Here is a 13461-nt window from a genome sequence, read left to right as displayed (position 1 = left end):
AAATGATGACCGCATGGCACCACCGCAGCAGACCGACGGGTGTCCTTATCAGATAAAACGAGCGCACTGGGCACCGCCCACCAGCACGGCGTTAGCCAGCTAGCTCTCTGTCAGCTAGCCCAACACCAAAACACAGCAGACACAGCTGGCCAGCAGTTAGCCAGCGAACAAGGTAGGAAATACAAAGGGAATACTCCTTCTGAAATTACGTTTTCACAGTCAAACTAAATGTAGACACAAAAGTTTAATAAGCTGCTAGCAAAACGTGGGTTACTAACTTAACGAGAAGGTGGCTACTGACTGTTCTTCGTGTGGTGGGTGGCACAGATCATGTGACGTTTCTCTTTCAGCTCAAGTCATCAAGTGAATAGTGAAAACCTTTTAAATATTTGGTAATAAGTATAAATAAAGGCAAAAAAATGTCAGTGAAGTGACGTCCGCTGTACAGAAAATGTTAAGAAGTTACGTAAGCTCGGTCCGTTAGTTTTAGTTCAATTACCGGGACGTACACCAGCGTTAGCTAAGTTTAATTAATGCTATTGTATTCTCTTCATTATGGACACACATAAAATAACGCTGAATGTCCTACTTAATCATTTCGTATTGCTTTCACTTTGCATTTATCCCGTTTAGGACTGTCCCATCCACCGCAGAGCTCAGTTCAGTTCATTGTCGGGGTTGGCTCTGGTCCAAATGAAAGCCCCAGCACTGTGCTGGCAGCCTAGCTGACAGTGTCCTGATAGAGAAATCCGACATTTTATTAAGGGGCGCTTAGATGATCGCGTGCTGGTCGAGTTCAAAAGAGCATTCATGTAACATGTGTTCTGCATTCAATTACGGCAACGAACCCGGTTATGACAGGACGTGTAAATGCAGTTAGGCTTGAATTTCATTTACTGACGTGTGGAAACTGCACATTAACGTCGAATAAATAATAATAACATCTGCTTAAAAAAAACCAAAAAAAAAAAAACAAAAAACGGGAGGCGGAGCTAGTGTTTCAAAGGCTGCGGATGGCTGCAGCTCTCACTGATCGTCCAGGCTCAGACATGACTCTCCTGTCAGTGGGTGTGGTGTTATGGATGTTTCCGTTTTTTTCAAGACTGTTGATCTGTCTTCGCGTTTGTCAGTTCATGTGTGTGAGTGTGTGTCCTCCAGGCCGGGATGGCAGCAGTTGGAGCCTTGGGGTTAAAGGCCACAGACTGTGTGACCAAGGTGTGCTTAAGCATCTCCTGTGAGAATCTGCTTGACATGGACACTTTCTCAAAGTCTGACCCTCTGTGTGTGCTGCTCATGAACAGTTCAGGGCCGCACTGGTGTGAGGTATGTAGGCTAACAGGTTGTTTTTCTACTAGCTCATTTCATTAGTTGTTGACTGAAACATTTTTCTGTGTTAGATTGGCCGGACAGAGAAAATCAAGAACTGCCTTAATCCCAAGTTTTCCAAGACTTTTGTCATCGACTACTACTTTGAGATGGTGCAGAAGCTGAGGTTTGAACTCTACGACATAGACAGCGACAACTGCAGTCTGCAAGATGCTGACTTCCTGGGAGAACTGGAGTGTACCTTGGGACAGGTTAGCCCTCTCTGCCAACCACCAAATGTCATTGTTGGCGTCGTGGAATTTCCAGTGATCTGTGCTTCATGAATGTGTTTTTGTTTTTTTGGTTTTTCTGTCCAGATTGTGTCCTCAAGGAAACTAACAAGACCGCTTGTCATGAAGGACAAGACACCTGCAGGGAAAGGAAGCATTACTGTGAGCCGCTTTCATTCAGATTGGCAGTGACGTTTGGACTGTTAATGATATTTGATGCGTTGCTTGGCGTATTTGCACTTTTGTGATATTTTTAACATGATGCTGTCTCATGTTTTGCAGATATGTGCTGAGGAGAGAACAGACAGCAGGGTGGTGGAATTTGAAGTTGCAGCGAGAAAACTGGATAAAAAGGTATCGATTACTGCTGTGCGGTTGAGTTATGTTTTGGGTTAGTTTTTATGAGAAGAAAAACCTTCTCTGATATATTATTTCCACTACAACAGTTTGGGCTGTGGCAGCTACAGTAATACCATGTGGAGACAGCAAGAACTGTGAATGATCAGCTTGGCTTTCTCGTGTTTTCTCCTGCAAGTTTGTTGTTGCTGCAGTGCTATCAAATCTGATGCCAAGCTATTAATTGTTACCTCTACCTCTAGGCAATCATGGTGAGACGCCCTTAACCAATTTAGAATTTCTATTCAGGACACGTAAACAGGACACAGTAAGACGTCACGTAATTACTAAGTAATAAGTAATTTTGTAATTCAGTTGCGTTTTCTTTACTTATTTATCTCTAGGACTTCTTTGGCAAGTCTGATCCTTTCCTGGAATTCTACAAGCGGACAGAAACTGGATGGCAGCTTGCTCACAGGACAGAGGTACACGTATAGTCCCGCACAGTGCAAGTCATTGACAGTTTGAAGCTCATGAAGTTAATATATGTCGACTGTGAAGTGTGTTTTTGAATTTGTGCTGTTACGCAGGTGGTGAAAAACAACCTAAACCCGATATGGAGACCCTTCCGAATCCCGCTGCAGTCACTCTGTGGAGGTGATGTGGAGAAACCTATAAAGGTACACACGCTCACACGTTGGCTGAAAGGCTTGTGAGTGATGACAGAGCAGCGTTTTCCTACTGTCTGAATTCTTTTGAGCTGTATGTGCAGGCTTGGGGAAAATTTCTGCAGAGCGTAGAGTTTAAAAATGTTGTTCTACCTGTTGTGGTTTTTGCTTCTTTTCATCCTGGCTTTAGCAGTGTTAGTGTAGCTTTTTTTAACGGTGACTGGGACTACAGACGTTTGCAGCAGCTAATGGTTCATGCCGGCTTCTCTTTCAGTGAAAGATTAGCTTCACTCAACCAGATGGAAGTGATTTTCTCCTCCACGCAGAACTGAACTGATGTGAAGATGCCTGTTAGATTTGGAAAAACTGATATTCACTCATAAACGGGTTCACGTCAAAGAACAGAGCGAATGTGTTTTGACAGTTTGTTTCATACATTAATTGGATGTTTGCAAGTCGAACTCATCAGCAGCCAGCGTTTTTGATCCATGAAGTGTTTTCATTTTGTTCATGTAAAACCATGGAAAAACTACCGGTCTGATAAAGTTGTGTATTAGCCTTAGTTTATGTATGTTGTTTTTTTGTTTCCACCCTCTAATCCTGTGAAAGCACACTTATCAGGAAGAGATGCTTTCCAGTCGACAGTGCAAGTGAGTTTACTGTCCCCACCATGAGTGCTCTTCTCGTGAAAGATGCAGAGTCTGTGACAGGACAGACCAAAGTCCTTGATGCATCTACATCTGTCTTAAAGGAACATGTAGAAAAAAAGAAAAAAAAAAGAGGATTTTGGCACATTGGTTAACTCACCTGTTGAATGATCAAAGCTTAGTCACCCAAATCATCCTGCCGCCCTGACAATTAATGTGTGGTTGATCATAATAATCCTGGCTTCATCAGGTACTTGATGTTAACTAGATTTTATTTTCCAATCATATGAAATGTATAGTCTGTCAATGCTCGTGGCCTACTATTATCCATTGTGTGTTAATTAAATAACCCGATACATATTGTATTATTTATCATCAGGCAGTTTAACCAATGGGACAATTTCCCAAAAGGTTGACGTTTTCCGTTAAGATGGTTCCCTTTTTTAGTTATCCATTAGCTTTTTTAGAGCTCTTCATCTCGTAGACTGACTGTAGCATCACACAGTTTGTCTAATTTGTACTGGTTCCTCCATGCTGTGCCTAGATCTGTTTGCCTTTTGAGTCTTTTCTCAACACTGAAGAAACTGAGAAGCTGCAGTGTTCACATTCGGAGCATGTGTTCTGTGTGTGATGCTCCAGAGGAGGTGGCGGACCTTTTCCATCCTCTGCCTATTAGAAGGCTTGTGTGTGTGTGTTCCTGTTAGATTTTCTGATATCAGTGTCCCCTTACATTTGAAGCTTCACCCCTAGAGCATGCTTTTTGTCTCATCTGCTTGATTTTCACACACTGGTTATTGTCCATGAGTGAAATGTAAAAATGAGTTTTGCTCTGCTCAGAGACAATTGGCTGAATTTGTCTCGTTTGTCATGACTGTCTGTCTTTTCCAGGTGGATTGTCACGACTACAACAGCAGCGGATCTCATGACTTAATTGGATCCTTTGAGACCACACTCGCCCAAATACAGCAAGGATCCCAAACATATGCGGTGAGCTCATTTTCGTGAAGCATAAATGTATAAAGAGCAGACGATGAAATACAAAAATGAGTGTCTCTCGCTGACACTGACGTGGTGCGTTTGTGCTCCTCTCAGGCCGAGTTTGATTGCATCAACAGTAACAAGAAACAGAAGAAGCGAAGATACAAAAACTCTGGTGTTATCATTGTAAAAAAGTGCAAGGTACTGTGGTTTCTTAGCTCCACGTGAAGTCAGTTTCACGATGGAGAGACGTTCAGGACAACCTGTATATCTAAAACACTGCGTACACTCGTGTACAATATATTTTCTCTTGCTGCATTACTTAGTGGATTGTGTGTCACTGATATGTCTTTTCAGATAGTGAAGGAGTATACTTTCCTGGATTACATAATGGGCGGCTGTCAGATTAACTTCACTGTGAGTATTAGAACGTCTTTGCAGAAACACCAAAAAAATATTCCCGATATTTCCATTTTATTTTATTTTATTTTTATTTTTTTCAATGTGCTCAGCAACAATTTACTATGACACCATCAGTGCCTTATCTAATTTATCCGTCCTTCTGGGCCAGATTGCTATTGATTTCACCGGCTCCAACGGGGACCCTAGGACCCCTCAGTCCCTCCATTACATCAACCCTCAGGGCTTTAATGAATACCTGGCAGCAATCTGGGCTGTGGGTAATGTCATCCAGGACTATGACAGGTAAGTAGATCACTGTACATGAAGTATAATGCTGGTAAATGAAGTTCAGGAAAAGCGTTGGATGATAGGCCCTTAAATAATACCATGATATTTCAGAGTATTTCTATGATAATGACAAACACTTGGTGATGCACTGCTGAGCCAGTGCAGCTTGTCTGCTTGATTTAGAGCTCACAGTAGCAGGTGAGCTGTCCTCGCGGGACTTTTGCTCTCTTCCTACTCAGCCGGGTGTTTGAAGTGGTGAGACTGGCTTTTCACACCGTGCTTTGATGGGCATCTGATATTTTGTAACTAGACCAGTTCTACTCCACTGAAGTTGCTCCCCTTTTGGGAAGTAACTCCTCCACCGTAGAGCTGGTAGCAATGTAACTTTCGCTTTCAGCCATGCTTGTTGTTGTGTGTAAATATATGAGCCGGTATATTTTTATTATCATGAAAGATAAAATATGTTCCACCCCTATTTTTGAATATTCTTTCCAACTTCATGAATGTCCGTGAAAAAGCTTTAAGTAGCCGATGAGCTAATAGAAGTCCCACCTTCATGTCCTTCATTTAATGCTTGTGTTCTGTTGGATATGATAAACACAGGTAGTTAGTGATGTTTCCATGTGTGGAAAGGGCTCTTGTCTAATCCTTAATGTTGAGTAAACGTACTTGGACAAAAACACCAATTTCGTTTGGCTTCCTTCCTGTAGTGACAAGATGTTCCCTGCTTTTGGATTTGGAGCCCAGATCCCTCCTACAATGCAGGTAATTATTTGCATTAGTGAAAACATACTCAGGAATGTTTCTGGATTTGGGATCATGACATTCTCTAATATCTGACAAAGCTCGTCTCGGATGGAAGAGAGCGGGATCTGGATTAAGAGTTGTTTTTTTGTCTGCAGGTCTGCCATGAGTTTCCCATCAACTTCAACCCATCAAATCCATTTTGTGCAGGTAAAGACAGACTGAAGCTAATGTGAAGTCACACTGCTGCATGTTAAATGAGACGGAGCATGACATGAAGCATGTGTAGCAACATTTTGGGTGTCATAAGATGAGTTTGTTTGATTACAATCTAAAGGACAGGTGCTGTCACAGCCATTGGTGTCATGTGTTCTTCCATGGGAAAATTTGGCATTAGCCATTCAAAGCATACATGTAACTACTGCAACAACTAGTGGAGAAATGATGCACGTGAATAATTGATTTGTCAATCAGCAGAGATGTTATTGACCAAGTTATGTTAGGGAGAATGCCTGGCGAGGTGTTCATTATCAGGATTTAATGGACGACGGGGAGGTCAGAACGAGTCTTCAGGGTCCATTAATTCCTGTTTACGGACATCCTGAAGGGCTTTATCCTGCTTACATCTTGGTTATTTATATTTCCATACTTTTTGCAGTCAATCTATTTTCACAAGCCACAACTCATTTTCTCTGGTAACACCTGAGGGTTTGACTAATACCCGGAACACTCATGACCATCCTGTAAGGTTTTTATGCAAAGGAAGCATCCACTCCTCCAGTAAATAGCACTAAGCTTAGCTAGGACTTGACAGTGGAAGATATTTCTAGTTTGCTGAGCTCATAGAAGCCTTTAGTTCAGCTATGAGCCAGAAAGCTAATAAAGTCAGTAACGTGTGCAGTTGACAAACAGTCAATATGATTTGACACTATGTTTACCAACAACTATGCAGCCATGTCAGATTTTCATGAACAAATAATGGGCCATTTGTACTGTCGGCCGCAGCCTGAAGTAGCGAGTCGAATAGCAAATGGGATGTGGCATGATCGCTCATATAAGTATGAATAAGTTCAGAGGGGCAGTGTACTTCCTGCAGCTTGTGTGTTGCAGCTACCATCCTGTGGTGTTCAGAGGATGAGGCCCTGAACTAAACTCAGCGTGTTCCAGCGTCCATTTCCAGTTACCCTGAATTACATGGAAATATGTATAAAATGGTACTCAGACTTAATTCTGTCCACCCGTGTGTGTGTGTGTGTGTTTGTGTGTGTGTGTGTGTGTGTGTGTGTGTGTGGTTTTTAGGTATAGAGGGTGTGGTCCAAGCCTACCAGCAGTGTCTGCCTCAGGTGAAGCTTTACGGCCCCACAAACTTTTCCCCAATCATCAACCACGTTGCCCATTTTGGAAGACAAGCCCTCCAGCAGAAAGCTGCCTCTGTGAGTTGCTGGAAGTCTAAGATCAATCAGAGTAGTGCAATTGTAGCCGTTGTGTTCCAACCCTTGTGTCATTCTGTCTGATGTCATTGTTTCATAGCAATACTTTGTGCTGCTCATCATCACTGACGGAGTGATCACGGACATGGATGAGACACGCAATGCCATCGTCAACGCCTCCCGTCTGCCCATGTCCATCATCATTGTCGGGGTAGGCGGGGCGGACTTCAGTGCCATGGAGTTCCTGGATGGAGACGATGGGAATTTACGCTCTGCTACAGGCGAGGCCGCCATGCGCGACATTGTGCAGTTCGTGCCATTCAGGCAGTTCCAAAATGTAAGTACATCACGGAGCCAAGTGTTTGCAGACGTGCACCCACCTGAGCTTCTTTATAACACTTAAATAATGCACACATTTGAATGTCTGCACATCTTATTTCAGGCTGGCACAGCAGCCCTTGCCCAAAGCGTACTGGCAGAGTTGCCTGACCAAGTGGCCTCCTTCTTCAATTTATTTGGTCTGAAGCCCCCCAGCGAACCCAGTCCTTCCTAGAAATGTAGGAGTACCCCTAGCCTGACCTCACCCCCCCCCCCCCCCCCATCCCCACATTTGATCCAAAGCTGCATTCTTAAAAATGTCTTAACTTTGTTTAAAGTAATTTTCAAAACTTCTTCCAAACTTTTTCTGTTACACCTTTAACCATAGGAACATCTTCAGTGTTTATCCTCTGACTTGTTTCTAGTAGGTCATATTCTAACAGCAGAAACAGAGGCAGTAGCAACAGGCAGTACGATCAGATGAGAAACAGGAGGGTGTTGCAGCCGTCAGTATTGTAACATCACTTTGCACATAAATGTTCATCTGAATACTTGAGAGTTCCTGATTCTGAGCAAAAGCAGACCTCTGGAAACACTGATAGACCAATCATCATTACATATTCATCAAAGACATGTAACACTCAGACACCTGTGACTCATCTGTTTAGCCCCCTGCTTCTCTTATTTGGTTGCTATAGTTAGCTCCCCTGCCGTCTCCTAAATCTCATCTATAAATTGCTTTCTCTTTAGGTTCCTCAAGAAATGCTTGCTCAAAGTGTCTTGGCAGAGGTCCCAGGCCAGGTGACGGCCTTCTTCAATACTATGCATTTGAAGCCGCCCCACGCAGACACGCCTCTCACGGATCTCTCAGCATCAGCACCACCCAGTGATGCATCATGAGGACCAACTTTTATCTGGATGACTGGAACCGAGTACACCTTCCTTACCCTCGGAAGTGTATAACTCAAAACCCAACCCCCTCCATGGCCACATGAACAGTCAACATGTCATTTTATGATTTGTGAATACTATGTACCAATAGTATAAAGCCATAGTACACAGATAGCCAACATTTGTTATATGTACATAACATAGACATTAAATATAACATCTACATATGATTTTATTATTCTCAAGTGCCAAGATTATTAAGAATTTACATAATTTCCTATTTTATTGATCTGCACAGTTAAAGGCATTAACTGACTCGAGTCTTTGTTTTTTGTGGAAAAATTGAGGTAGCTGATACCATCCATGTCATTAGTCTGTCACAATGTCTCCGTAAAGGGCTGGAGAACTTAATGTGTCCTCCATGTCATTCTCTCCAGTATCTGCCTACTACAGTGACCACTTCTTTGTTGGTCTTCACACTTTCAAGTTTTGCTGGGAAATGAAGCGCACATGAAGACCTTGAACAAAGCTACGGCTGTGATACAGCTCTGCCAGGTTTACATAATGGATCCATATAGGATGGATTCATGAGTTTGTTATAATGAATACCTTACACACACACACACACACACATATAAGTTCCAATTTTCACTTGACTTTGCTATTTGGTGCTTCTGTATGAATGTTGCATTTGAAGCGGTAGAAGTGGTGGTCATCAGTAACTGGTGAGTTTCAGTTGGTGAAATGCATGTTTACACTGATGGACATTAGAGTTTAACTGTGTCTTAAAGGAGGTTATAAAACCTCTCACTTTACTGACTGTTATGAAAGTGGCCTAATAATTTTCACTATAAGTGCATATGTATGTTTTATTGTTAGTTGTTTGTACCGATCACTATGGCATGACTTTATCATTGTAATTTGCACTGCAAAAAAAAAAAAAAAAAAATCTAACCTACATTAATATCCATCACCTACTTCAATATGATATTAGATCATTAGAAAGATTTGGTTGCGTTGTGTATGTGCTACTGCCTTCATGCCACAACATTAAAGTATCGCTCTGCATTTTCACAAAAATGCATTTCAGATCACAACTAATTGTGTACATTGTTGAAGAATGTGTGTGTGTGTGTGTGTGTGTGTGTGTGCGCACTTGTACTTGCTACATGGTGACGAACAAGTTTTTTTCCAACAGTGATGGGATGGTTAAGGTTAATATAAGGGGCTAGGGAATACAACGGTTAGGGTTAGGGTCTCTCCATGGTTGTCGTGAGTGTATACTGATGTGTGTCCAGTGGCCTCACGTGCAGGGTTCTAAATTAACTTTTTTGATCACCAGCCAATGTGGCTGGTGACCTTCTAAAGTTACCAGCCAATCAGAATTTCCACTAGCCAAATTTTTTCCCGGTGAAAATAAGAGATTATGAGTGCCACTGAATACATTTGATCATTTTATTTACATTGTTGGCATGAAAAATGCACAAAGTACAACACATGAAACAAAATATACACAGAAAGTGCAAACATTTAATTTATACAAACAAAAAATGCTGTCAGATTTATTATTTTATAAAAGACATTTTTCCAGTAAGTATTTAGTATCATTACATTCCTAATAAAATGTATTTTTCCTTTCAACTTAAAGTGTTTCTACTTTCCTTCTTTAATAAGAAATATATATAAGTAACAGCCATGACTTAAACACTTGCAAAAAAATTGCATTGGTAATAAATTGAATTATTTATGTACAACTAGAAAACACAAATAGTGCAGCAGTCAGTATTGCAGACTCCTTAGGCTTTCCTGATGACTTCGGGCACTCATGGTCCTTTACTGCCTCGACTTTAAAATTATTAGTCCCCACCACAAAATTATTCGTCTTGTTTTTTTCTTTCGTGTACATGCGGCAATCCTTACAAAACATGACGGCATTTTCGTGATCAAACACAAGCCATTCACGACCTGTCAGCCATTTAGCGTTAAACTTTCTTTTCTTCGTTTCGCACGCTTTGTCGACATTCTCATCCCCTGCCTCCTTCCTCTTCTCGCCCCCAGACGTCTGTCCCAACCACCGCAGCATTTAGTTTAACTTTACTTTTTACTTTTAGCTAGCTCAGTCTCCTTTTTTACAGTTTACACGCCGCCGTTCATTCTTCTTCTTCTTCTTTGTGTTTGCGTTTCTGTGGATTCTCGCGGCGGTTGCACTACAGACTGTAGTGTGCCTGCACACAGCCAATGGGCGTCTTGTACGTCATCACGTAGCATTACGACAGTGTTCATGGGAAATGTAGGACGGACTGTCCGGGGGACAAATGACCAAGAACTGTAGAGCTCTGACTGACATGATTGCCTAATGCATTACCGGCCAAATTGGCTAGTAAGTTTTTATTTACACCGGCGGGTGTTAATTTAGAACCCTGTTTGCGGGGGGCTGGAGCCTATCCCAGCTAGCAATGGGCGAGAGGCGGGGTACACCTGAACCGGTCGCCCGCCGATTGCAGCAGTCTAAACTGTAAAAAATTGTAAAATTGTCTTTATGGCCTTTTATCACTAAGGTGAGAAGAGCATTCAATGAGGGAAACAGGACGAAGGGGGAAGTTTTTAGGGTGCAATCCATTGTAACTGAGAAGTTTTCATTCATTCATTCATTCATCTTCTATACCCGCGTATCCCTTTCGGGGTTGCGGGGGGCTGGAGCCTATCCCAGTTAGCAATGGGCAAGAGGCGGGGTACACCTGAACCGGTCGCCAGCAACGTAAAGACAAACAAATCTATCAAAGTCTAATATTTCCTGAGAAGTTTCAGTACATTAAAGGATTGGTTCACATTTTTTCAAGTGCACCTTACAACCATGCTCATAATGTCCACATGGTATGATGAAAACATTACTGTTGACTGTAACCATTGCTGACTGTACTGCCTGAACAGATCCCTTCCCCAACCCATACTTATCATTCATCTAGTATGTGTAGACATACAAGGAATGGGCTGGTTTTAATTTTCTGTTCTGTGTAAATACCAGTTTCAAAGTTCGGGTGAAGGCTTTGTCACAGCTCATGAAGAAAACACTATCAGATGAAATACAAATTCCACACTAAGAACACCCACTGGCAAATTTGACAAATTCAGCCATTTGAGGCTCCATTTCCACCTCAGCTGTGTTTCAGAATGCATTTTTTCATAGAACTGGGCTGCAAATGTTGGCCCATCCCCATCACGTACATTTGAATACCTTTAGAAAAGGATCTCCTCTTTGCTAGTAAGGACTGGAGGAATGATTACAAAAATCAATAACGCTTTCAGTTTATATATGGGCATGTTGGTGATGTTTTAAGACACACTTTAACTGAAGTCCATATCACATGTTAGTCATCCATTTCTGTTGTTTAGGTTATCAGATGATAGTACCAATTATCAGTTGGCTCTCACATGACATGATTTCCAGTGTTTAAATATGTTTACAGTTTAAGTAAGTTTGGTTTCTAATGTGATAAAGTGGCACAGTTACTGTTAGGGGGTGTTAAACACTGCAACTGTTCATCAGTTGCATCAAAACGTTTCACATGCAAATCCTGAGACTGATCTTTGTGACACTTGATTTTATTCAAGGCAGGAAAGAGTGAGAGTGCAACTGAGCGAGAGTATAAAAAAATGCTTTAATTTCTATTTGTAGTTTCAGCATTCAGTCACAGAAACACAATTTTCTTTCACTCAGCAAGAAAACACAACTGCAGAAATGTCCACAACATTCAGTGTATCTAAAAGCAAGTGAATTAAATTATTAGGAAACTTCAGCCATAACTGAAAGAGATCACTTACCCAAATAAGACTGGCAACAAACTCAACACTGAACAAGACAAACAAAATACTGCACACTTCAACCTCCAGGATGATAAAATGTACACTTTCATTAAATAAGTCGAACTCAGGTGAGCTAAGGCTGGGCACTTAGGGTGAGGGAACTATGCCCCCCTGCGACATGGAGATGAACCAGGGCTGATCTCTGCTCTGTGCCCTTCTTTTTCATGTCCAGGACTTAGGGATAACATTAGGAGAGTTTGACAAACACACAAACATCACACAGGTTGATTGCTGAGATCACACAGCCCGTTTCAACCTGTATTAAATCAGTGTTTTTGGTCCCTTGGTTGCCTACTCCAGCAGAGAAGTAACATTAGCAATTGTATGGGCTCCTTTACATGCAATAATGTGGGATGGCTGTTACACCTCAGGGAGCACATTTAGCAGCAGATAAAAGGACAACAGGTAAGTTGACAGTATTGTTCTTCCAGATGAATAGCAGCTTACCAATCAAATGTGACCAGTTTTAGAATTTTTGGGATTGTCAAATGAACCTTTTACATCAGTTAATCACTGCATCAGCAACTATTCAATAATTGTCGTCACCTCTTCAAATTGTAACATTTAATTGTGGTGTTAACTCATGAAAACCAAGCATTTCATTCACCCACCAGGTACCTACAAGACACAAGGAGAGACTGGTTTCAATTAATGGCTCAATAGCCCTGGTTACATAATCCATAACTGCTGCTTCAATGTGTTACAAAGACTGAGGGAAAAGGCTTGCAAAGGTAGGATCACCCTTTACACTCATATTGCATGACACATAATTTGAGTCGGTGTTGACATCAGTTTTAGTTAGAGCTAAAACGACGAGTCGATTGACAGAAAAATAATTGGCATCTATATTGATAATTGCTTACATTTCAGTTAAGCAAAAATCCTTAAAAAATGAAAAACACTCTCTGATTGAAGCATCTTAATGAGATGACTATTACTTTTCTTTGTACAGCTCAGGAGGTTGATAGAAGTCGTCCAGCTATGAGAGGGTTGGGGGTTCGAGCTCTGGCCTCAGCAGCCTACATGTCGAAGTATCCTTGAGCAAGATGCTGAACCCAAAATTGTCCCCGATGCTGTGCCATCAGTGTGTGAGTGTGTGTGAATGGATACACTCATAATGAGCGTGTGTGAATGGGTGAATGCAGACTTGTCGTAAAAGCGCTTTGAGTGATTGTCAAAAGCACTATGCAAATACAGTCCACTTACCATTTTCCGTTATCATTGAAAATGGAATATTTTTGAGTTTTTGGTCAAACCCAAGAAATTGACATTTTTTAAGTTTCACAGACTAAAGAATTGA

The 13461-nt window shown here is 41.6% G+C and overlaps 1 protein-coding gene across 4 annotated transcripts; it reads left to right on the top strand.

Moving 5' to 3' along the window:
- Positions 1-65: 65 nt before the first annotated feature.
- LOC143339835 (copine-3-like) lies at positions 66-9392 on the top strand. Of its 4 annotated transcripts, none has more exons than XM_076761330.1 (17): positions 66-172; positions 1131-1323; positions 1398-1577; positions 1683-1757; positions 1878-1949; positions 2336-2416; positions 2522-2611; positions 4135-4233; positions 4339-4425; positions 4582-4641; positions 4796-4929; positions 5625-5679; positions 5817-5868; positions 6958-7091; positions 7189-7425; positions 7531-7645; positions 8157-9391. In XM_076761330.1, exons 2-16 carry the CDS (start codon positions 1165-1167, stop codon positions 7639-7641), a joined length of 1626 nt encoding a protein of 541 aa, XP_076617445.1. In that variant the 5' UTR covers positions 66-172; positions 1131-1164; the 3' UTR covers positions 7642-7645; positions 8157-9391. The 4 variants fall into 4 exon arrangements, with proteins under 4 accessions (XP_076617445.1, XP_076617443.1, XP_076617446.1 ...); XM_076761331.1 differs by having other exon boundaries at positions 83-172; positions 1159-1323; positions 8157-9227; XM_076761328.1 differs by lacking the exon at positions 7531-7645 and having other exon boundaries at positions 8157-9392.
- Positions 9393-13461: the final 4069 nt, after the last annotated feature.

The sequence above is a fragment of the Chaetodon auriga genome, chromosome 21 (genome assembly GCF_051107435.1).
Source record: "Chaetodon auriga isolate fChaAug3 chromosome 21, fChaAug3.hap1, whole genome shotgun sequence".
Taxonomy (NCBI): domain Eukaryota; kingdom Metazoa; phylum Chordata; class Actinopteri; order Chaetodontiformes; family Chaetodontidae; genus Chaetodon; species Chaetodon auriga.
This window is presented reverse-complemented; position numbering and strand designations above follow the sequence as displayed.